Consider the following 23,201-nt stretch of genomic DNA (forward strand, 5'->3'; position numbering starts at 1 on the left):
AGAAAAACATTTACTGCTTGGTAATTATTTGTTGTACCAAAATAAATTTGGTATTAAAATGTCCATCTAAAAATAACCCATATTTGACTGTTCTTATACATTTTTCATAAATTCTCCTGCTATTGAGTTATTACAGTTTAACCCTTCGAGTGGCAGTACTTTTTTCTCCAAGTGGCGGGACATTTTTACTGATTTTGTATGTTCGCAAAAGAAAATTTATATAAAATCCTGTATATTATATAAGTATGACATATCATACATCGATTTAAACTTCATAACACACAGAGTAGAATGGTAATAATATGAAACACTTACCTTGGATTGGTGTAAAAAACCAATGGGTTGAATTCCAAAAATAAAAATTCAAATTTTTTTGTTTTATATTAGGCTGAGTAAATGTTCCTAAACTTGATTTTTTTACACAAATCCAAAATAGCCATTTTGTTTAAAATTTAATTCTGAACAAAAATGTGTATCCGTTATATGTATTATTCCTAAAAACAACGCACTATTTGCTGATCGAAACTTTTATGTACACGTTTTTTACTGCATTTTAGTCAGTATCAGAGCCAACCTCATTCCTCATCATTCTTCCTGGTTTGAGAGGCCTCCAATAATGTTTCAGGTAAGGGAAACACTCCCTATGAACCCCAAAATTACAAGTTGGGCACCAGAAGTGACTTTTACCCCCTTTTTTGGTGTGTACACACACTGCACAAAGTCTGGTAAATAAGCAATCCCATGAAGAAGACCTACACTTGGTCCAGGAGGTAGTACAGTAGGTGGATGAACCGTTTGTAAGAGTTCCATTAGTACCAGCATATCTAAATACTATATCAAATTAAAGTTTAGAATCTGGTCTTTCTAACCATACCTAATATATAGCGTTTAAGTCGCGGCATAACATCGGAAATACCGGAACAAGAGAGGCTTGCGTTAATAGACGCTAGAGCGTCTTTGCCACTCGCGAACGAGATTTAATAGACACTGCAGCGTCTTTCACCACTCGGAGGGTTAAACATTTTGTAGGGCCACTGTTTTGAAACCTGATATATTATTTTTCTAAAACTTAAACACATAAATCAACTCATAACTGAAACTTGCACTGTAAAATAAACAATTATCTATTTTCTGTTACAATTTACTGGCATATATAAAATTAGATCATAATTAAACGAAACATTTAGCAAAGTTTTAACTTTATACCTTTGATCAATTTAGAGATATAATTTTTTCTCCAAAAACAGAAACAGACAGGCAGATGGTAAATAAAGTAAAATAGGACTATACTTTATATGACATTTCTTAATTATTTTGATCAGAAAAATCAAATGGTAAAGTTTGATAGAGTAATTTATGAACACACTTATATTTAAAACAAAAACTTAAATACAAGTAAATAGCACAATGAAACTCATCTTTGAAAAATTATTTTAAATATAAGGGCTATTCAGAAAGTAAGGAAGGTTTTGGAATTTTTTAAAACCAAATACAAGAAAAATGGATAATTATATACATGTGAAAGAGGGACTAAAATACTACTTTTCTACAAAATCGCCTTACAAATTCAGGCACTTATCATAGCGGTGGACAAGTATGGAAATTCCTTCGTCATAGAATTCTGCCACCTGTGTGATCTTATTGTTGTCAAAACGCTATGTTGCTAGCCAGGTCTTCATTTTTAGGAACAAGTAAAAACACTTGGAAAAAGACTGTAGGGGGATGAGAAAAACTTCCCAAGATGAATGAGTTCAAGAGTTCTTGCGTACGGTTTGCTAAGCGAAGTTGGGCATTGTCATTTAAAAACAAAACTTTGGATGACACTTTTCCTCAGCACTTGTTTTGGACAGCTCTCCTAAAGTTATACAATGTTTGGCAGTGTTGTCATGGTTGGAAGCTGACTGATGTGCCAAGCACAAGCACACAAATATATACGCGCTTAGCGTGCACATGGCGGCTTCAGGTGGATACTTTCCTTACTTTCTGAATAGCCTTTACCGATCTTTCTATTAACTCTAGATATGGTACAACTGAATACATTGTGAATAAAATCATTTTTAAACGCTTTGTGCTCTTCTTTCAAGCACTACTAGACATTGGGCAGTATCTCTTTACCACTCATAATAAAAATCACCCATGACTTCTCTACAGCACGGATTTAAATTCAGCTGTGTTTCTTAATTCCATATACCATTTTATATAGTCTCTTAGAGCAGTTTCAAAAGAAAACTACAATTTTTTCATACAATATTTCGTTGTAATTAACAACTTTTTCAAGTACACTTTTAACCCTCTTAGTGATAGAAGCCGCTCTAGCGACGTTCATTTGTTTAATATGAATGATAGAGGTCGATGCGTCGACGTTCAAACATGCCTTCGAATTTGTCATCGCTGCCCGGCTATCTTCGGTTAAATTCGGCCGTTATTTACTGCATTGTGTACAGAAACGTCTCCTCTTTCCTCTAGATCTGTCTCCAGATGAATTGTTTAAAAGAATTAACAAATAGCTGGTATTTGTTACGACGTTGTGTTTTACTTGCGGCCGCTAACCGCTGCGCCGCTAACCTATGAGTTGTGTCGGCGTGTTTTATCGGTGTTATTTCGTTTATTCCGATCGTAATACGTTCGAAATGGCGGATGATTTACGTTCACAAGATATTAGAAATGTTTTAGAAGAACAAATGAGTGATGTGAGTGACAGTGATATCAGTGCAGACAATTTTCTCGATGATTATAATTCAAATCCTGGTGCAGGCCATTCCCTCCAACGCTTACCAGGAAGACAAGAGCGGCTATGTATTGTATGTGGCCACACAAAAAAAGGGGAAGATCACGATTCTAGTGTCCAGGATGCAATTCTGGTGTTCATAGAGAGTGTTTCCATAAATTGGATCATTTTTGGAGACCAAAGTATCAAGGGAGGAAGAGAAAGCATGATAGTAGTTGTGCCTAAGAGTGAATGGAAGGGTTTCTTCCATGTACATACTGTATATATTTCCATCATAACAGGTTTTTCAAGTAAAATATTGTACGAAAACTGTATATATTATTTATCTTCATGAAATTTAGAAAAAATTGGCTATCTTCGAATTTTTGTCTAGTAAGTTTTATACTATGTGGTTTTTGTAGTAAAAAAAAATTTTTTTTTCAAAAAACAGTTTTTTTAATTTTTGAGCAAGATTTAAGGGATATGTACAAAGGTAAGTAGTTTTATTTATTGCAAAATCGTTCTTTATGTTGTTATGAATATTTTGGTATATAATATGTTGTATTTTCAATAAAATTAATAATTGTTATTATTTTTTAAGAAACCCCCAGTGAAACACTCCAAATGCACCTATCATTCATAATAAACATATTCATCACTAGGAGGGTTAAAATATACACAGAATAAATAAACAAACAAAAGAAGAAACACCTGATAATAAACATTCTAAATGTAAATACAATTTTGACATGTAAACAAGTTTTGATTAGTTGTTAATTTAACAATAATAACATAATATAATATAATTTTGAATTTAGGTAAATTTGTATCAAAATCTAATTATTCAAGTGGAAAACAATAATTTAGCGAATGTTAAGTCCATATGGTTGTTTCGATTTTAATATAAGTTTGTGTGCCAATTCATTATTCCTTAAATTTAAATCATTTCGAGAGCTGTTTTCACAAGGAGTAATTTTGCTTATAGCTTTGAGTTTGTAACAATCCTCAAAGCTTTTGTTATGGTGAATAGCGTGTAAGGCTACTGATTTTTTTGTCGTCTTTGTGATTGATAGAAAAACGGTGACCGGTCATTCTTACCCGCAAAGAATTTGAGGTTTGCCCAATGTAGTCCTTGGGACAAAACCTACAGGTTAGCTGGTAAATTGAATTGTTGGAGGTACAGTCCAATTTACCAGCTATTGGATAAGTTTTTTTAGTGACGCTACTTTGGAATTGATCGGTCTTATCCATAATTTTGCAAATACCACAATCCCTAAAAATCCCGAGCCTATAAAGACGCCTTCTCAGAAACCATATTTCCTGATCAGACCTACAACTTGAGAAGACAACAATCTATCTAGAGAACTCGCACTTAAGAATTTCACAGAACGGTTCAGTGAAATCATATTAAATGCCCAGCCCAGATTTGCCAAGATATCAGCCTTTTCGTTATCAAAGACCCCTCATGACATCAACGTTGTTGATTCTGCCAGGGTAAAAATCCCTGATTCCTTACTGTGAAATCATTCGAGATCTTCAATCCTAATCATATGACGACTAGTTTATTATTCATAAGTTACCATAAATTTATTATACTTACTGGAAAGTTTCCTTTCTTGTGTAGGCTTATCGGGTTGTGGATTATTGTTGAGGTTATGGTCTGTCTGACTTTGATCATTTGGTACAAGATGAGCATTAAGATTCTGATTTACATTTGGGCTTCTCCTTGGATTGGGGGTATTTTGTTTTTTGACTTCATTTAACGCCTTTCTATTGATCTTATTCACAGGACTGTCAGGGCCCAAATTCAAATTACCCATATCTAATCCAAGATCTTTGTTATCCTAAAACAAAGGAAGCAAGCTCAAAAATAAGACATGATGGAAAAAGGAAATATTTATACAAATTTATACTGTGATATGGATGAATATCACATTATATTTATCACATATCAATGTAGTTTGATAACACTACAACTATTCTTACAATATTTCCATGTATTAACCTTGCGTGGCTATCAGATTCCTAATGATTTTTTGTTGTTTGTCAGGTGGCAGGCATTGGTTTTCCGGATATCACGTGCTATTCTCATTAATCTCATGATTTAATTTTTATAAATAGATTTACACCAAATATAGCATATATCAGTGAACAGATGAAATTCTGAACTTTCATTTTCATATATAAAACATAACTGTTTGTTCTTTATTCATCAACGAATAATAAAAGAAAACGTACAATAATTTGTAAAAGTCACAACTCGTGACAGCTGACCAGTTGCATTGACGAAATTCAGTAATTTTGAACATTTCCATATGCGTTATTATTTTTTGTAGACACTTCAAAGCTGCACCAATGAAAAGTTCCATTTCTGGAGCAACTATGATTATTTATGTGTTTTTATGTAGCGGTTATAGTTTTCATGCAACAGATTATGAAATTATCTACGGTTTAAATTAATTGTTTTCATGTTACAATTTTAACACTTACTTTCTGGAACTATGTTGTTGAATTAACATGAAACAGTGATACAATTTCAAGCTGTTTAAACTTAAATTTACTTGTAAAATCAGTGGTATTCAAAGTGGAAGTGTTATTTAAATAAGTGAAACTAACATGTAACTACATATGTAAGTAGTAAATTTCATTGACTGAACAGTTTATTAATTAGGAATTATCTATTTAAAGTTTACTCACTCAAAGGAAAGGCCTAAAACATGATGTGGAAGAGAAGTGCTTAATTCACTTTAATTGGCATTAAAACATAGTCACACAGAGAACATTACATTAAAAAAAGTCTTTTGATTACAAAAGCTACTTAAAAACTATTTTTTAAATCTCAAAACTTAAATTAAAACATATTTTATTATAAACCAGTGGCACTGCCGATTCAAACTGACTATCAGCCTTGTGACGTCATACAGACAACCTGTTCCAGACACCTGCAGGCTTCTTATCTACAACATTGTTCACCAGTTTGCAGCTTATCTCTAATAGCTTTGACAGACTCTTTCTCCAAATCATTGTTGTTCTTTGTAGATTACTAGCTGGTAGTTGTACTCTATTTATTTAAATCACAGTCAATTTGTCACTAATTTAAATATTTGACTTGGCATAAACTAAGTAGAATATTTATATTAAAGAATATTTCAATTTGCCTTTTAATTATTTTCTAAAACTTTATAATATAAACATATATTATAAACGTATAAAACTGTAAATAGTAATTAAAATTTTAGATAAAAAGATTTGGTTGATTTAGATCAAATGTTTTTGGAATAAAAAGTTGTTTTAACTATGTAATAAAAAATTACTGTAAAATATAATTTGTAAATATAGTTTCATAGTTTAAAACTGTTGATAAAATATTACAATTTGATACTTAGTATTAATAAACTTAAAACTGTAAACTAATTTTACTCTGAAAAACTAGTTAGAAAATTTTTTCCCTTAAATATAAGCCATTTTTTTAGTTATCTTTTGACAAAATATTTTTTCTTGTGTCTTGAGTGAAGTTGTATTTTAATTTCATTGTATTATTTTTAAATATATTTTATTTTGATTTTAGTTATTAATGATATTAAAAAGAAAACAAAAATTGTAAATGGCTTCTCCCTCAAACAGCTTGTCATGTAATGTACCACCAGGCTGGGAACGGGTGGAAAAGAAGCGCCCATCTGGGTTAACAGCAGGGAGAATTGACGTCTCGTACATATCACCAGGAGGAAAAACTGTAACGCAGCAAAGGTGATCTAGAGAAGTACATAAGGAAAAAGGGTCTGAAACTGGATGTTAACGCTTTTAATTTTTCAGCTGGTGCGAAAAAGAAGGGTCGCACCACCATGTCATCTGCTGAAAGCTCTACAAGTCAAAGCCCTAACAGTGAAACGTCAATCACCACTCCAATTGAGAGTTTAGATGGAACTGAAAGTGTAACAGATTCCTGCATAACTCCACAAGAATCCCAATCAAACCAAAGTGATGCAGAGGAGCTGCGCGTGATCTAACAACATAACTCCTGAACTGATAGGGGTGGTACAACGGAGAAAAAATAAACCTTGATCGTACAAAAGAGCTATTAAGTAAAAAATACCTCACTGATCTTACAATACAACCGTACCTAGAAATTTTGAATAACAGGTTTCTTCAAAAAAAATCCTGTATTTATTCTCAACCCATTGATTGTACACGGCTTAAAAAATCTGACAGATTCTTCCTTCTTAACGGAACATCACGACTTGAAATCCAAGAACGTGATTATTATGCCATTAAATGATTCAGAGGATCTGTACACAGTTGGCCATGGGACGCATTGGAGCACATTAGTTTACGATCGTGCAGCTAACAAGTTTTTCTACCTGGATTCATTGAACAACCTTAACCTACCGGCAGCAAAAATTGTAGCACAGAAACTAGCAAGTCACTTGGGTCTTGACATGGAAACCTCCGAGTTTGTGTCACTTAAGAGCCCTCAGCAGTCGAATGGCTTTGAATTTGCGGGGTCTTTGTATGTTGGAATGTGGAATCCCTAGTTCAAGACATCACCATGGATTCAGCTTTGAACTTCGGCTTTTTGCAAAATGCCCACTATTAGTGCAAAAGAAGTAATAACCAAAAGATCATTAATTGCGTATGTTATTATACAGCTCTTTACAAATTACAAAAGAAGAACTATATGATTTAATGATCAAAAAGCCTGGAAAACGTCATGAAGAGGGACAATACACAACCAATGTGTTAGGAGAGGGGAGAAAGAAGGCAGGGAGGCGACAGTCAATGGTTCAAAGTGGCATCCTCACGGCATTGTGGACAAAAGCAGCGAGGCCCAGCCAAATTTCAGTTACCCACAAGCAATCGTTACGATTTACTAAGACCATCTAAATCTGAAAGTAACCTCAGTGCACAAAAAGAATCAGATACAGCCAACTTCAAAAATTTTCCAAAAGCCCAGGACTTCAAAAAAAAGTACTTAATGGTAAAAAATTGCATAACAAAGACTCAAAAATCATAAAAAAAAAAGTATTTTCAAGAAAATGTGTGGTAATGTACCCCAAAAAACAAATTTAACTAATTTGCTCAGACAAGCCAAGGGAAGGGCCTTGCTAAATGAAAATTGAAAGTATAACTGGAGGTAAGTTTAATGTTTTCGGCTATGTAAGAGCTAATACAACTCTTGGTCAAGTGGTTGATTCGGCAATGACTCAAGAAAAATATCCAGTTGTAATCATTGGTGGAAGTAATAACAGTCTTCAGGGTAACTGTTTCCGAGATATACAAGGATTTGGAGTCTAAACTCAGTCAACTTAGTAAATCTAGGCCTGCCTTTATAACGACAATCCCAACCAGATACGACTACCCTCTTAAGCACCCAGTAAACATTCGACTGAGAGAAAGTAAACAACTACATTGCTGAACTAGCTTACAGAGTAGAGAATGCACATTTGTTATGTCTGGATGACTTCAAGAGAATCCATTTCACAAGACAAGGTCTCCACCTCAACCAACAAGGAAAAGTGAAGTTGGCACATCTCATCATTCGTAAAATTTGTATCTGGCATGGTAAACTTAAAGTATACCAGGACTCTAGCCCAAAACGAACAGTTGAGAGCCCTCCAATCGAAGTTGTGGAAACAAATATGGAGTGTCTAATTGAAGAACACTACAAGGACCAGAGAGTTGGATTTGCGCACAGCATTTCGTCAGATTTTGAAGACCCTAGACAGATGAGTGCTGGCGTAGCGGTGGTTTTCAGAAGACACTTTGGGAGACCTGCAACGGTTCATTGTGTGGAAGACCATCTCGCTCAGCAGAAAGCAACCGATGAGCTACAATCTTCAGTTTGATTACAAAGGACCATTCTTCGATAAACCTACGGTCACCAACTATAACAAGGCTTTTCACTTATGACAAAATACTTTTTTGGCCAACAATTTGAAAAAACTCATTTGCTCCCCAATAGGATGTGTGAGGGACAGGGATTCAGCTAGAACACTTTGCAAAGAACCTTCTTGAGTTCCGAAAGCAAACTGGAGCTCAAATAATCATTTCATCCTACTTTCAAAAATCTTATAGGGTATTAAGGAACGGTTTTAATTCATGATGTGTTCAACATCAAGCTAAAAGAGTTAATATCTAGTAAAAAGGACCCATCTCTGGAATCAGAGGAACATAGAAAATCGGCTAGTGATCTTTGCGGCCAAATACAAGCCAAAACAATGCCAGGGAGGACAGCTATGCTGAAGCCACAAAAAATCAGAAAAGTCCAGCTGTGGATGCAAACAAACGGACTCAAGCACATCCTTCACCCTCCAGCCAAAAATCTTTTTTTTAAGAGGAACACCATTAAGCCATGTAAACAATGAAGTTAACTTTCAAGACCATGTCAAAACAGTTAGCTTAAAAATTAGTTCTAGTAATGGTGGGACCCATATGTATGGAGGATCCATATGTAGAAATCTGTGAAAGCATTGTGCACAATGCTTCATTTAATGATAATTTCAATACTAGGGATGTTACTAGTGTAATGAATAATGTTGAGAACACTCCTATTGGTATAAACAATATTTCACCAAAACATAAATTCTTTAATTCCCAAAATTGAATTCATTATAAATTACAATTGACGAAATTAAAACCCAGACATATTAGTTATTACAGAACACAAAAATGAAAATAGATGAAATTAACAGACTTAATGGTCCTTAACTATAACATTTATGCTCACTATTCTAGAGATAGTATGACGGGAGGAGGTGTAATTATTTTAGCAAAAAACATTATGAAGGTAAAAAAAAAATTATGTTTCCGGGCTATTAAATCCCTTTTAAATGATCAAATCTTTGAATTGTGTCTGGTTGAAATTCAGTTTGGAAAAAATAAAAATATTGTATGGGGGGGAATTTATAGTCTCCAATCAGTGAAAACATAGATATATTTATGGAAAGTTTGAACTACCTCTTAAGCATCCTAATTAATAAGTATAAATACATAATAATATCTGGAGACATTAATATCATACCTTAAAAAAAAATAATTCTCGGAAAAAAAAAATTGGAGCAAATTCTAAAACAGTATGATATGAAATACTTGGTTGACTTATTTCCCACCAGGATCACCAGAAAAATACACAATCAGCTATTGACAATGTATTAACAAATTTTAAAACAATCACAGATACAAGTCGAGTGCTTGAATACGTTGTTGTCGGATCACGATGGTCAGCTCATTAGGGTATACGATCATAACCTTTAGTATAAAAAAGCCACCAAACTAATGAATTCAAATACTCCAGGATTTTCTCTGATGAAAATATGAAAAATTTTAAACAAGCATTAAGCTTAGAGAAATGGTTACAACTATATACAGCTAATGAATAATTTTAAATATGACATATTTATTTGTATATTTTTACAATATTTTAATACTTTTTTTCCAATAGTAAAAGTTCGTAAACACTTAGATAAAAAAACCCTGGTTTACTGAAGAATTTAAAAATAGAAAAAAGGAACTTAATCCATGAAAGTAATCTGGCCAGAACAAATAAATCACAAAAGAAATATTGAGCTCATCAAACATAAATACAACCTTTTTAAAAAGAAAATTATACAAGAAAAACAAAGTTACTATGATACAAAAATTAAAAAATCCAAAAATTGTCAAAGGGATACCTGGAAAATTTATTAATTCCGAAATCTGGTCAGCCTAAATTAAACATAAAAAACATACAACTAAGGCACAACAATATTACAATAACACATCCTAAAAAAGTTTGTGAAGTTTTTTAATGAGTATTATATTAACATAATTAGGGACAAAGTAAATTTAAACATTAATTTAACCACTTCAAGCTTTAATATACAAGAATATACAAATCAGTTCAAATGTAGATTACTTGATAAAAAAGATATGGTAAAAAATTATTAGCAGTTTAAATAACAGTTTATAGCACTGGATATGAATGACATACCAGTACCTGTAATTAAAAGTGTAATGGAATTTCTAATTTGATCCCTTGCTTCATATAGTTAATTCTTCCTTATTATCTGGAATTTTTCCAGAAAAACTTAAAATAACAAAAATTAAACCTCTTTTCAAAAAAGGCGATCAGATGGATGCTGCAAATTATCGGCCACTTGCTTTGCTACCAGTTATATCAAAAATATTTGAGCGGCGCAATGGCTGATCAGTTGATCAGTTTTATCTAGAAGAAAATGATTTAATTGATAACATACAACACGCTTCAGAAAAAGGAAATCTGTTTGTCACAGCTGCCACTGAGTTTCTAGAAGGCGTGATTGATTCTATTGATAGAGGAGATAAAGTGATAGGAGTGTTCATGGGACTTACATAAGGCTTTTTGATAGTGTTTGTCACACCACATTACTGTCTAAATTAGCATTACTAGGTATTAAAGAAAATGAATACAATTGGTTTTAAAATCATACTTACAAATAGGCAACAATTTGTAGAAATAGCTCACCAAAACACTAAAAATAATTTTAAGTATCAACTACAAATCAAATTTTAAAACAAACCATTTTTGGGGTTCCTCAAGGTTCCATATTGGGACCTCTGCTATTTCTCTGCTACCTAAAAGGTCTTCCTGAATTGGAAAAATTATGTTTGTATGCTGATGATGCCACTCCTGCGAATAAGCGCACCAACTAAGTATGACATTGAAATGGATGCGTTTCTTAGTCTATCCAATTTAAATCAATTTTTCCAAGAAAATAATTTAATTCTAAATCCAACCAAAACAAACTATATTGAATTTAATACTAACCGGTGTAGAAACAAAATTAATCCTAGTATACGAATGGATCAAATTTCTATAGCAAAAGTCGAGGAGGTAAAATTTCTGGGATTAACATTGGATAGCTCATTGTCATGGAATAAACACATAGACAATGTACTTTCAAAAATGGGTTCTGGTCTTTATGCTCTTCGAAGAATATCAAAATTATGTACAAACAATACTTTGAAGTCAGTTATACTTTTTCTCATATTCATTCACATATTGTTTTTTGGTATTGCCCTATATGGATCAACTTCAATTAGAAATTTTAAATTCAATCCTAACTGTACAAAAAAAGGCAATTCGTATTATGCTCGGCTTACAATGGAATGAAATCCGTAAAAAACCACTTTCCTCAATTAGAAATCATGACTGTCTATAGTGCATACATATATGACACTATACTGTCAGTGAAAAATCGAATAAATGATATTGAAAAATGTGGTAAAAACCACTCATATAATACAAGAAATAGAAATAATATGGCAGTCATCCGACATAATTTGGAATTTTTTTGTAAAAAAAAACCAAATACATGGAGCTAAATTCTTCAACTGTTGCCAAACTACATAAAATTACTGGAAAATAATAATTTATTCAATGTTAAACTAAAAATATATTTAACTAACCTTCCCCTGTATTCGTTTTCTGAATTTTTTGAAATCCATGGTGGAAAACATGGATAAAAAAAACAGTTTTATTACATTTTTGTTTCTTTAACTTTAATTTTTTAAATTTTCATTTGTAATTTTAATAATTTTAGTATGAAACTATTGTATTATATAATGAATTGTGACCTGTTACTATTGTTAACAATGATGTTAATGTTAATAATGTTTATTATTATATTGGATTGACACCATTCTTATGTACACCATGTGTATTAATATGAATAAAGATGTTTCTGATTCTGATTCTTATGTGTATTATGGTTCTAATAAGACTGCAGACACTTTAAACATTGCACTAATTGCAATAAGATGGACAATGACGGTATGTACTGTGTTCTACAAATAATCTCATTATTATGCTAACCAGAACTGCAGAGCAGCAAACAATGTGCCTTCGCCTTGTTTTTTTGCAAGAACACGATAGCCAGTGAATAAGAATGACTAGTACGCATGTGCGGAACACCGATTGCAGCGCTACGGTGGCAGTAGAATGAAATAGTACTACTTTCTGAAAACGCCTCTTATTAGCCTACCTCAAAAGTTTGTGGAAGAACTGGGTCACGAGACTGTCTTGCAGCTCCCTGTGAAGTTTCTGGTGTATTAATGCTATTCTGTCTAAGACTAGGTCTATTATCAACAGCTTTATTTGCTTGATGGTGATTCATCAGTTCCTCTCCTTCCTTTAAGAGATGGTGGTACTGCTCTTGAACTAAACAGAAGTTTTAGGTATTACTATATTAAATTATAATATATATATATGTCTTCAGTTAAATTATTATTTTAAGCACATTTTATGATTTGGATATTTTTATTCTCTGTTTATTGTTTTCAATTGCAATCTATAATTGGTTCATTTTTTGTTATTTCAAGCACATTTCATGATTTGAATATTTTCATTCTCTGTTTATTGTTTTCAATTTTATCCTATAATTTGATGGTTTTTTTAAACTCATGAGTCACTTAAATCTGGGCAACCTAATGGATGTCCAGGAGCAACACATCATTAACTGCAAAAATGTATTTACTTAGGTAACAAAGACAAAGGTCTAGTTGACTGTGAAGGATGACTGTTTGATTGGGTGGGACTTCCTTAGACCACTTTCCCAAAAATGAAATAATCTGCCATTAAAGTGAACTAGTTTTTTAATTTTGATCCAAGATATAATCACTGATTAATTTCCCTAAACTTAAATGGTGAGAAGTTTAGTTTAAATAGCTCAATTCTAAATTTGGCTCAGATTTGCATGACATCATCTGTTGATTGTGTTTGTGTAAACTGTTTTTTGGTAAGAGGATATGGCAAACTGTTGTTTTAAAATGGAAAATACAAGGCCTGATCTATTGCAAGTAAAAGGATCAATAACTTTAAAAACAGTGAATTAGGCATAGTTTTTTTAAAATTTAATACAATTAAATTTACTTAATGCATTGAAATTTATAACTGTTCTTAAATAATATTGTAATATTGCAGATTCAAGATTTTTTATGTCATTAAAACACATAAGTATAGCAGATTTGGTGAGAAAAATCCAAAAATGACTGCTACACAACTATATCTAACTTTATCTATGCCTGTTGAATATTTTAATGTATAATACATTTTAGGTTTACTTACATTTGAATAAAGATTACATTATTGTATTTTATTTGCCACAACATAAAGTAAGTAGTTAGACTACCAAAATAGAACTAACATGGTGTAAAGTCATGAATCAGGAATCAATTTTAATAATTTATTATAAACTTTCTTTGTAATTCTTTTTATTTAGAACAATAAAAAACAATTTACATGATGTTGTAAAAGGAGCAAATAAATACGAACACCCTTAAAAATGAAAAGCTTTAATTTCATTAAATTCCTAATAGTTCAACCATGATTTCTCACAACGGAAACAAGTCACATAATCTCAAAGTGTAAATAAACAATGTCTGAGCTGATGGCAGTGAAGGTGAACAAACAAATGGTAGTCTGTGAAGTTAGTCAGTCGGTTTACTGTAAATTGTGATTAATCCATAATCAGACTAAAGGTTTAGCTTATGGGGAAAGCCCTTGTTGGCTTAAACCACCAGTTAAACTTTCCTTAACAGTTTAACTATTTTGGGGAAATAAGCCCTAATGTTACTTATTTTAAAGCCTAAACATAAGTAAGTATGGCTGAGCTACTGCATGAGTCCTCATGAGATCTCGACAGGAGGCAGCTCCACCCCAACCTCAATCCTATCAATATGGAAGTAGCATAAAGGCCCTTTCAGAACTAGGTGTACTGAGGGGTTCCCTCGTCTTTTTGTCATAAGTGGAAAAAAGTGAGTAATAATTAAATTATGACAATTGAATTAGTTCAAATCTGTTTGTTTGCTTCAATGAGGTTTATTTTGCATTAATGTAATTGAATATTACAACTGTGAACCAACGGAACGTTATAAAATGTAGAAGTCCATGCACGTTTTGAAACAATTTTTAATAAAAATAATCTGCATAAAGTTTTATCTGTCATGACAAAGAAGTCACTATGCCAATTATGAAGGAGGCTTAGTGTTTGCAAATAAAATAATTTGATTGCACCATAAGAAAAAAAAAATGCAGCTCTCCGTCAGAAATTAATCCATTACATTTTTTTTCTCTTAGGACAAGAAGCTTATAAATTGCACTTAGTCCTGTAAGAACCTTAACGCTGCTTCCGGAGTGACAGAATATTCAGGATGGGTAAGGTTAGGGGGTAGGGAACACCTCCTATCGAGATCCATAAGGAAGAATTAGGGCACTAATCTCAAAGTCATGTCCCCCCGGAAGAAGGGGAGGCCAGCTCTGAACCAGCCTTTCCAGTCAAAGCAGGCAGGTGCACACCCTTGTTGAGGCTAGCAAAAACCTCTGATAGTTAAGGAATGAACCCCACCAAACTCCAACAGTCATCTCCCGCAGTAGACTAGACCTATAGAATTGCCCTTGCACCCCAGAATCTTGACATCTGTGGTTAGTGATGTGCCTGTGCCGCTCATGGACATCCATAGGGTTGCCCAGATTTAAGTAACACATATTTTTGCTGTGCCCAGTGGTAGGTTCAACTGGAAGGTATAAACCAGCCAGAAGTGATCCCTACTGGGTCCATTACATCATTAGAAGAACTTTATAAATAATGTACAGAATAAAACTCAGATTAAAAACACTCAAATGACATCATCAAACTTAAACGCTTGAAATCAGATGAAAATAGCTTGTCCCATGTATTTACAGCAGCATGCATATGCTGGTTCAATATAAACAAAATCATCAAATGTTTTATACATCTGATCCAAACCACTACAACACAGTGACTTTACCGACCTAGACCATCTTATAAAACCACATTAAAGGGTTCAAATGTAAATTCAAGCAATAACAGATTACATTGTTAATATACTTACCAAGATCTTTAAATAAACTCATGGCACGATAGTGCTGCATTTTTGAAAGCAAAACAAAAAGGTCATCCACAGAATGGTTTTGATTTCCCCATGAAGTCAATAGCTCATCTGTGGGTGAATCTTTTCTGCGGATATATTGAAGGTACGTGTAATCAAATCCCATATGTTCACCACCTGATAAACATACATTTAATTTTAAAATAACATTTTTGCTTACAGTAAAATTAATTCAGTATAAGATTTTTTTTGGCATGACATTAAAATAATAAAATTAGATGTTAAGGGCACAACACATTTTTATTTTCTCCAATTACAAAACATATGAGAAAGTATTGTGATGGTGCAGAAAATATGTTTAGGTGGAAATATTCATTGAATATACTGAGTAAGAAAATTGTGTTTTGTGAAAAAAATGCATTTCTATATCCTAATAATATTATAAATGTGAAAGTGCCTTTGTTTGTTTGTTTTGCTTTCACACGAAAAATATTCAACCGATTGCACTGACATTTTTCATGGACATTCATACAGTCCCAGGGATAAATATGGGCCTATTATTATTTCAAAAACTTTCCGGGCAATGCCCCACTGATCTTTATAGTAGCGAAAAATTCCATCTTGGTCTCTAAAGCTATTATATTAATTAAAAGAATGTTACATTTTTGTTTTGAAAAGTTAATAGTTCATATTATTTTATGTTTGTTTATAAAAGATTAATAAATAACTTAGGAGTTTATACCACATAAGTACACACACACAGGAATCACATACAAGAAGAAGAACATACACCCATGCAATTTTGATAACTTACAATAAACATATATAAATCAATAGATTTTAAAATTAAGGAAAACTAGCAACCTATTTTAGAGTTAAAATTAACATAAAACAAATTATCATACATATAAGATAGAAACACATAAACTATTGTAAAATTGAATCATCAGATAAAAAAAATAATAATAATAATTTCTTTAGACCAAATACCACAGAATACATTAAATCTTAATATCAAGGAGATTGTTATGCAGAGTAAGTTTACAACACCTGGAGTTATACAGTGAATTTAGATCAGCTGGTGACTTTACAATAATGGAATTTTTATTCTTTTGAATGATGGCTTAATAGGAGACTGAGAAAAAGCATTTCTCATCAAAGTTAATAAACATTTGAGTTATTAAATACAGTAATACTTTTATTATTTGTATTAAATCGGTGAATCTCGATTTTTGAATCCAAGAACAGAAAAGACATTTACTAGATGATGAACACTTGAATATTGGATGACAACCAGAACTCTCAGATCAGCAAAGATTACTACTACCAGTATTAAATCTACACTAAGCCGACAAGGATGATTGGAAGGTAAATAAGTGTCAATGGAACATACAAAGTAAAACTGGATTTGAACTCAAGTAAGATCTACCTAATTTATGATTCAAAATCTTTCAAAATTCAAACCTATTTTTGTATAAATTCAAATTTAACATGTACCTCAATTTTTCCTATGTTGGATATAATTTTTTTTTATGTGCCCATGGCAGTATAATCCACGAAACCCTGTATGTGAAAAATAAACTCAATAGCAATTATTGTAAATCAAACGTTTATTTATTTATATCAATAGCTAGTTAAGCAAGGGCAAAGTACAGGTTAAATAAATAAATAAAGCAAAAAAAAAGAAGAAAAATTTAACAAGAACATGTCTAATGTAATTACCAGTTCTGTGTAAACATTGTTTATTGTTTTCAATTTGTTGAAATTTATAGTGAGTACATTCTATAAGGAATAATCAACATTTTTCACATCGTTTTATATTTCAGCGATTAGGTAAGTACTCATTTACCTTAGAAATGTCTTAAAACATAAGATGGTCAAAATTTGACTCTGAAGACTCCCTTTTAAGCAGTCGATAAGAACTATTCTAGTTTGCTGGACTGTGCTTTTGAACTAATGTACCAACTCCAGCTCTAAATGTTCTAAAATATTAAAAATATTTTTCAGTTTATAAAGAAACAAACATTTAAATAGTGTCATTATTAATGTACTTGTAGTTGATGGACTCGTTATAAAAGTAGAAGAAAGAGGAATAAGTCTAATATGCTAAGCTGATGACCTGGTGCTTATCGTGAAGGGAAAAAATAAAGACACACTGGAACGCCTCTCTCAAGAAGCCCTATACTTTATGAGCAACTAGTGTCAAGGGGGAGGTCTACGGATTAACCCATCAAAAGCAAGTATGATAACCTTTACCAGGAAAAGAGAGTTCGAGCTTGTACAGCCTGTTCTGAAAGTCATAAGTATAAAACATTCAGTTGCAGTCAAGTATCTAGGGGTAGGCTAGTTCTGGATAAAAGGCTAAAATGGAACCCACATATTGAAAACATATTATTCAAAGCAACAAAGGCCCTCGGGGCTTGTAAAAGACTCTTTGGAGAGAAGCCCAAAATGATTTATTGGATCTCAGAAGGTAATAATAAAACCAATGGTCACATATGCCGCTTTAGTGTGGTGGCTGAAAGAACAAAAAAACATTTGCCAAGAGGCTACAGAGTCTTCAAAGGTGAGCTTGCAAAAGCATTACAGGAGCAATTAGTTCCTGTCCAACTCTGGCAAGTGAAGCGGTACTGGGATACACTCCTCTGAGACAGGAGGTCAGGAAGACAGTAAGTGCTATGAAGCTTCTGGTAAAAAGGTGATCAAGTCTACCTCCTCAGAAGGGCATATAAAAATAACTCAGAAGTTTCCTGAGGCCGAAATATTAACCTACGTATCAGAAAGTAAGGTTAAGAAAACTCCTTTGAAAAAACCAAACCTAGTTTCTATTGAAGATAGGGAAAATGGAGTAATAAGGAGGCCTACTCTATTAAAGGAGTCCAGAAGTTTTACACAGATAGATCACGCCCTAACTCTAGTGCAGGATTTGGAATATATGGACCAGGAGTTAACTTAACATTGCCCCTGGGAAAACGCGCTACGGTCTTCCAAGCAAAGTCATGGCAACAGAATCATGCACCAGAAGACTCATACAAATGAGGCCAAAAAGAGCACAATTGATAGCCTCTTTGATAGCCAGGCTGCACTAAACGTACTTGACGCCTGCTCGTTTGACTCGAAAGCAGTACAGGAATGTAAGAATTTTCTAGTGGAACTGATAAAGAAGAACAGAGTTACACTCGGTTGGGTGCCGGGCAACAAGGGTATTCATGGAAATGAAAAAGCAGATACCCTTACCAAAATAGGTACAGAATCCCTAATGGTAGGGTCTGAGCCAGGCTGTGGAATAGCTTTCTCCTACAGCAAATCTCTCGTAAAAGATGGAAATAGGATTAGATCCTTAAACTGGAGTAGGGTCTCAGGACTAAGACAATCTAAAATGTTTATCTCTCCTTATGCTAAAGAGTGGGTAGCTCGCCAGAAGAAAGTAAGGAGGATAAGATTGATATTATGAATGTTGACACAACGTCCCTTAGCAAACGATGAATGCAGACTCTGTGGAGAAGCAGAAGAATCAGCAGAACACATATGGCTATACTGTCCTGCAATCTCTAAAAGTAGGATAAATTCCTAGTGGTGTATCTTCTGAGCCCCAAGGACATCAGAGAACAGGAGCCCTCAAATTTGATTGGCTTCTGTAAAAGTCTCAGATTCTGAGGGCACAAACATAAGTAAAGGAGGTGCAAAGGTCCTTATAGGATTACGTCCATATAAAGGTAACCGTCTCTCTCCCACAAATATACAGGGTGAGTCAGAAATATGGTAAAATATTTTAAGACGTGATTCTGGAGATAAAAATAAGAAAAAAATGTTATATAAAGGTAGGTCCGGAAACGCTCCATTACTGAGTAATGGCAGGCGAAAGATTTTGCTTTGTTTTCTGTTCACCTGATGAAATTAAGTATTCTGAAAGGTTTTGTTCTTACTTTTTAACTCAAATAAGATAGATTTATAAAGAAAATCCCCTGAAAAATCAAATAAAACCACTCTAGAAGTTGTAGTGTGAAAAGTTTTTGAGAAAAAGTATGAAAATTTCCAAAAATCTAATAACAAAAATACCGTCTTAACTGTTTGATGTCGATTAAAATTGTTAAATGACCAATAAACAAATTGTTTTTCCTAATAAAGATTGTAGAGAATTTAATTCTGAAAACAACCATAATAAGCAAAGTTAACTAAATGTGTAAAATAGTTATGATATTGACTCCTCACGTATTACACTACACAGCAAACTTTTGCTGTTTTATAATAAGGACTGAGTATCTGATTATTAACAGCTCGTGAAAAAGAAACATATTTTTAGTTCAAAATTTATTTTAAATACATTAAACATCTACAATCGCTTTAAGTGTCACAGGAAGATTAAAGATGATGCTCAAAATGACCTCCGTTGTTCGAACTGCACGAGTTCAGGCGTCTTCTCATCAAGTTTCGGACCCGTTCAAAACCTCCAGGTGTCTGCTTAATGGTTTCTATTCCATTAGAAATGTTTAATCGGAGTTCTTCAATGGTATCTATTGGGCAAGAGTAAACTAATGTTTTTAAATGTCCCCTAAGGTAAAAGTCCAAAGGATTTAAGTCCGGTGATCTTGCTGGCCATGAAACTGGTCTACCTCGGCCTATCGATTAATTTGTGAAACTCTCATGTAGGTGTCCACGAACAGCCAGAAAGTAGTGCGCAGGTGCCCCGTCATGCATAAACCACATGTTTTGGCGCAAATGCAGAGATACATCATCAAGCAGGTTAGGTAGCTCGTCTCTTAAAAAGTTCAAGTATACCACGTCTGGGAGGAAGCACGAATGCGACTAAATGATCTGCTAAGATTCCAGCTCTAATATTTACTGAAAACTGATGTTGTGGGCTATTAGGTTTTATAGCATGAGGATTTCTGTCTGCCCAAATGTGGTTGTTATGGAAGTTAATGATAGCTGTTCTTGTAAAGTGAGCCTCATTGGTAAACAAAATTGTATTTAAATATTTGGATCAGCACATTTTAACAGAAGCCATCGACAAAAACAACATGGGGAGCGTAGTCTTGTGGCAAAAGAGTTTGGACATGCTGGAAGTGGTATGGGTGTAACTGGTACTCGTGTAGTATGCTCCGAATACTAGATAGGCTGACATTTAACTGTATTAACAATTCTCTAGTGCTCTTTTCAGGATAATCATAAATTTCATTAAGAACCAACTCTTCTAATTCAACAGTATTACATGATCGGGCGATGCCTGCATTACTATGCTTCGAAGACTTCAAAGAACCTGTTTCAGATAGGCGTTGATGAATAATGGCAAATATCTTGGGCTTGGATACCTGCGGTTAGGAAAGTTCTCTTGATACAGTCGTCTTGCTGAAGTACTATTGCAGCGTCCCAAACCATACATTAACATGCATGTCTGCTAATTCAGAGTTTGAATACACATGAACATTACCTTCCATTTTTAATAGATTAAACACACAACACAAAATCACTAATAAAATGGATGGAAATAACTGGTTAAAATACTTAACACGAGCACATAGTATCTTTACAGTTTGTTGTTTTGTTCAACAATGAGGTGACATATGTCATCTAATAATAAATGCCCTGCTGATTATTTATTATTTAAAACTGTTTAAACAGTTGTTGTTTAAATTATTAATTATTACCAGCTGTTACCAATCAGATACTCATTCCTTATTATAAAACAGCAAAAAATTGCTGTGTAGTGTCATACGTGAGGAGTCAATAACATAGGTTTTTTACACATTTAGTTATCTTTGCTTATTATGGTTGTTTTCAGAATTAAATTCTCTACAATCTGTATTAGGAAAAACAATTTGTTTATTGGTCATTTAACAATTTTAATCGACATCAAACAGTTAAGACGGTATTTTTGTTATTAGATTTTTGGAAATTTTCATACTTTTTCTCAAAAACTTTTCACACTACAACTTCTAGAGTGGTTTTATTTGATTTTTCAGGGGATTTTCTTTATAAATCCATCTTATTTGAGTTAAAAAGTAAGAACAAAACCTTTCAGAATCACATAATTTCACCAGGTGAACTGAAAACAAAGCAAAACCTTTCGCCAGCCATTACTCAGTAATGGAGCGTTTCCGGACCTACCTTTATATAACATTTTTTTCTTATTTTTAGCTCTAGAACCACGTCTTAAAATATTTTACCATATTTCTGACTCACCCTGTATAAAAAAGGTAGTTCCAAAATATTAACGCAAAAACGGCTTCTTCTGGTGTTTCAAATTGTTAACCATGCTGTTTGTTTTTGATGAGCGGAAACAAAAAAAAGTCATTGGGTGCTAAATCAGGGCTGTGTGGTTGATGACCCATTAACTCGACCTTCCAACTGGTTAAAATGTAAAAATTTGTGAAAGCTTGCATTGTTATGATGAAGAATGATTCACCTCTTCTTTGACATTTTCAGAATTTCTCCTAACTTCTGGCAAACAAATACTTGTATATCATTCAGGTTGACCATGTTATGTTCCTCTAATGCCAGTGTTGCCACATGCCCGGTAATGCCACAGAAACGGGCAACCATTTGCTTCTATGTGCTTCTTCTGCGAACATTTGTTTGTTAGATTTGTCTCATCTTGAAAGATCCACACAGTTCATTGCTGTTTTGTTTCAGAATCATCCATGATTCCCTAACCTAAGCAGATTATATACCGAACCTTTGATGGATTTTAGCAAATTTTTCCAATTTTACAACACACCAGTTGATGTGAGTCTTCTTTTGAGCAATGGTCAGGTCATGCGTGGTCCAACGGGAACAACATTTTTTACGGCCAATTTATAATGTAGTATCTTGTTGATGCTTGTCATTCTACGACTGATTTTGGACGGCCTTCATGGATTTCGTCCTGGAGTGAACATCAGTCACGTTTTGAACTCATTGTACAGTACCAATTTTTTATAGTGCTCTACCATGGGGCTTCATTGCTATAATATATTAAGTTCATTGATGCATTCTTGTTGTGATAATCCATGTTAAAAATCATGAAAAATAATTGCACAAATGAGTTCACAGGTCAATTCCAGTTTTACTAGTGTCTGCACTTTTCCATTAACTGCAAACAACACTAATAGAACTCACATAAAAAATGTTGTGATTGAGATTATGTTCAACAATGTAAAGTTTACACCGGATATGCCAGCTGATAATCAGAAACGGTCAGTTTTGTTAAGGTCGAAAATAACATAGCAAACCTCATAATATAACAGTTACGTTCAAATAGAGTTGTTATATAATAAAAACTCAAAGTGTTCTACCACAGCAAAGCAGGCTGATAGCACCATGATGCTGTAGCGATAATTTGACCGGAAGAGGATTAAATATATAAGTTGTATTAGTAGAATATAGTTAATAGTTTATATAAGTTAAAATATCTTACCTAACTCTTCCCACTTGTCACCGGCATCCAAGATCCTACACAAGGGCTTTCTAACAGAATATGGTAATTCATATACAAACATTTTCCGTGACATGTTTAAAAATCTGAAAAAAAAAAAAACAAAAAGTTATCCATAATAATAACACAAGATTTAAAACTATATGTTACAGTTTTAGATTTAGTATCTCTTAACTGTCAGACTTGCAACTGTTAAATGGATGTCTGGCAGGAAAC

At 33.2% G+C, this 23,201-nt stretch overlaps 1 protein-coding gene across 2 annotated transcripts in view; it reads right to left on the reverse strand.

The window, feature by feature from the left end:
* Positions 1 to 23,201, reverse strand: part of LOC124360702 (serine/threonine-protein kinase pelle-like) — a 76,528-nt gene that overhangs the window by 48,128 nt on the left and 5,199 nt on the right. The window contains exons 2-5 of one of the 2 annotated variants that reach the window (XM_046814532.1): positions 22,968 to 23,071; positions 15,575 to 15,748; positions 12,706 to 12,881; positions 4,308 to 4,551 (exon numbers count right to left, since the gene is read on the reverse strand). In XM_046814532.1, coding sequence (XP_046670488.1) covers positions 4,308 to 4,551; positions 12,706 to 12,881; positions 15,575 to 15,748; positions 22,968 to 23,061 — 688 coding nt within the window. In that variant the 5' untranslated portion in view covers positions 23,062 to 23,071. Of the gene's footprint in view, positions 1 to 4,307; positions 4,552 to 5,404; positions 5,570 to 12,705; positions 12,882 to 15,574; positions 15,749 to 22,967; positions 23,072 to 23,201 lie in introns of those variants that run through there. The other variant, XM_046814533.1, reaches the window with a different exon arrangement.

The sequence above is a fragment of the Homalodisca vitripennis genome, chromosome 4 (assembly GCF_021130785.1).
Source record: "Homalodisca vitripennis isolate AUS2020 chromosome 4, UT_GWSS_2.1, whole genome shotgun sequence".
In the NCBI taxonomy this organism is placed as follows: domain Eukaryota; kingdom Metazoa; phylum Arthropoda; class Insecta; order Hemiptera; family Cicadellidae; genus Homalodisca; species Homalodisca vitripennis.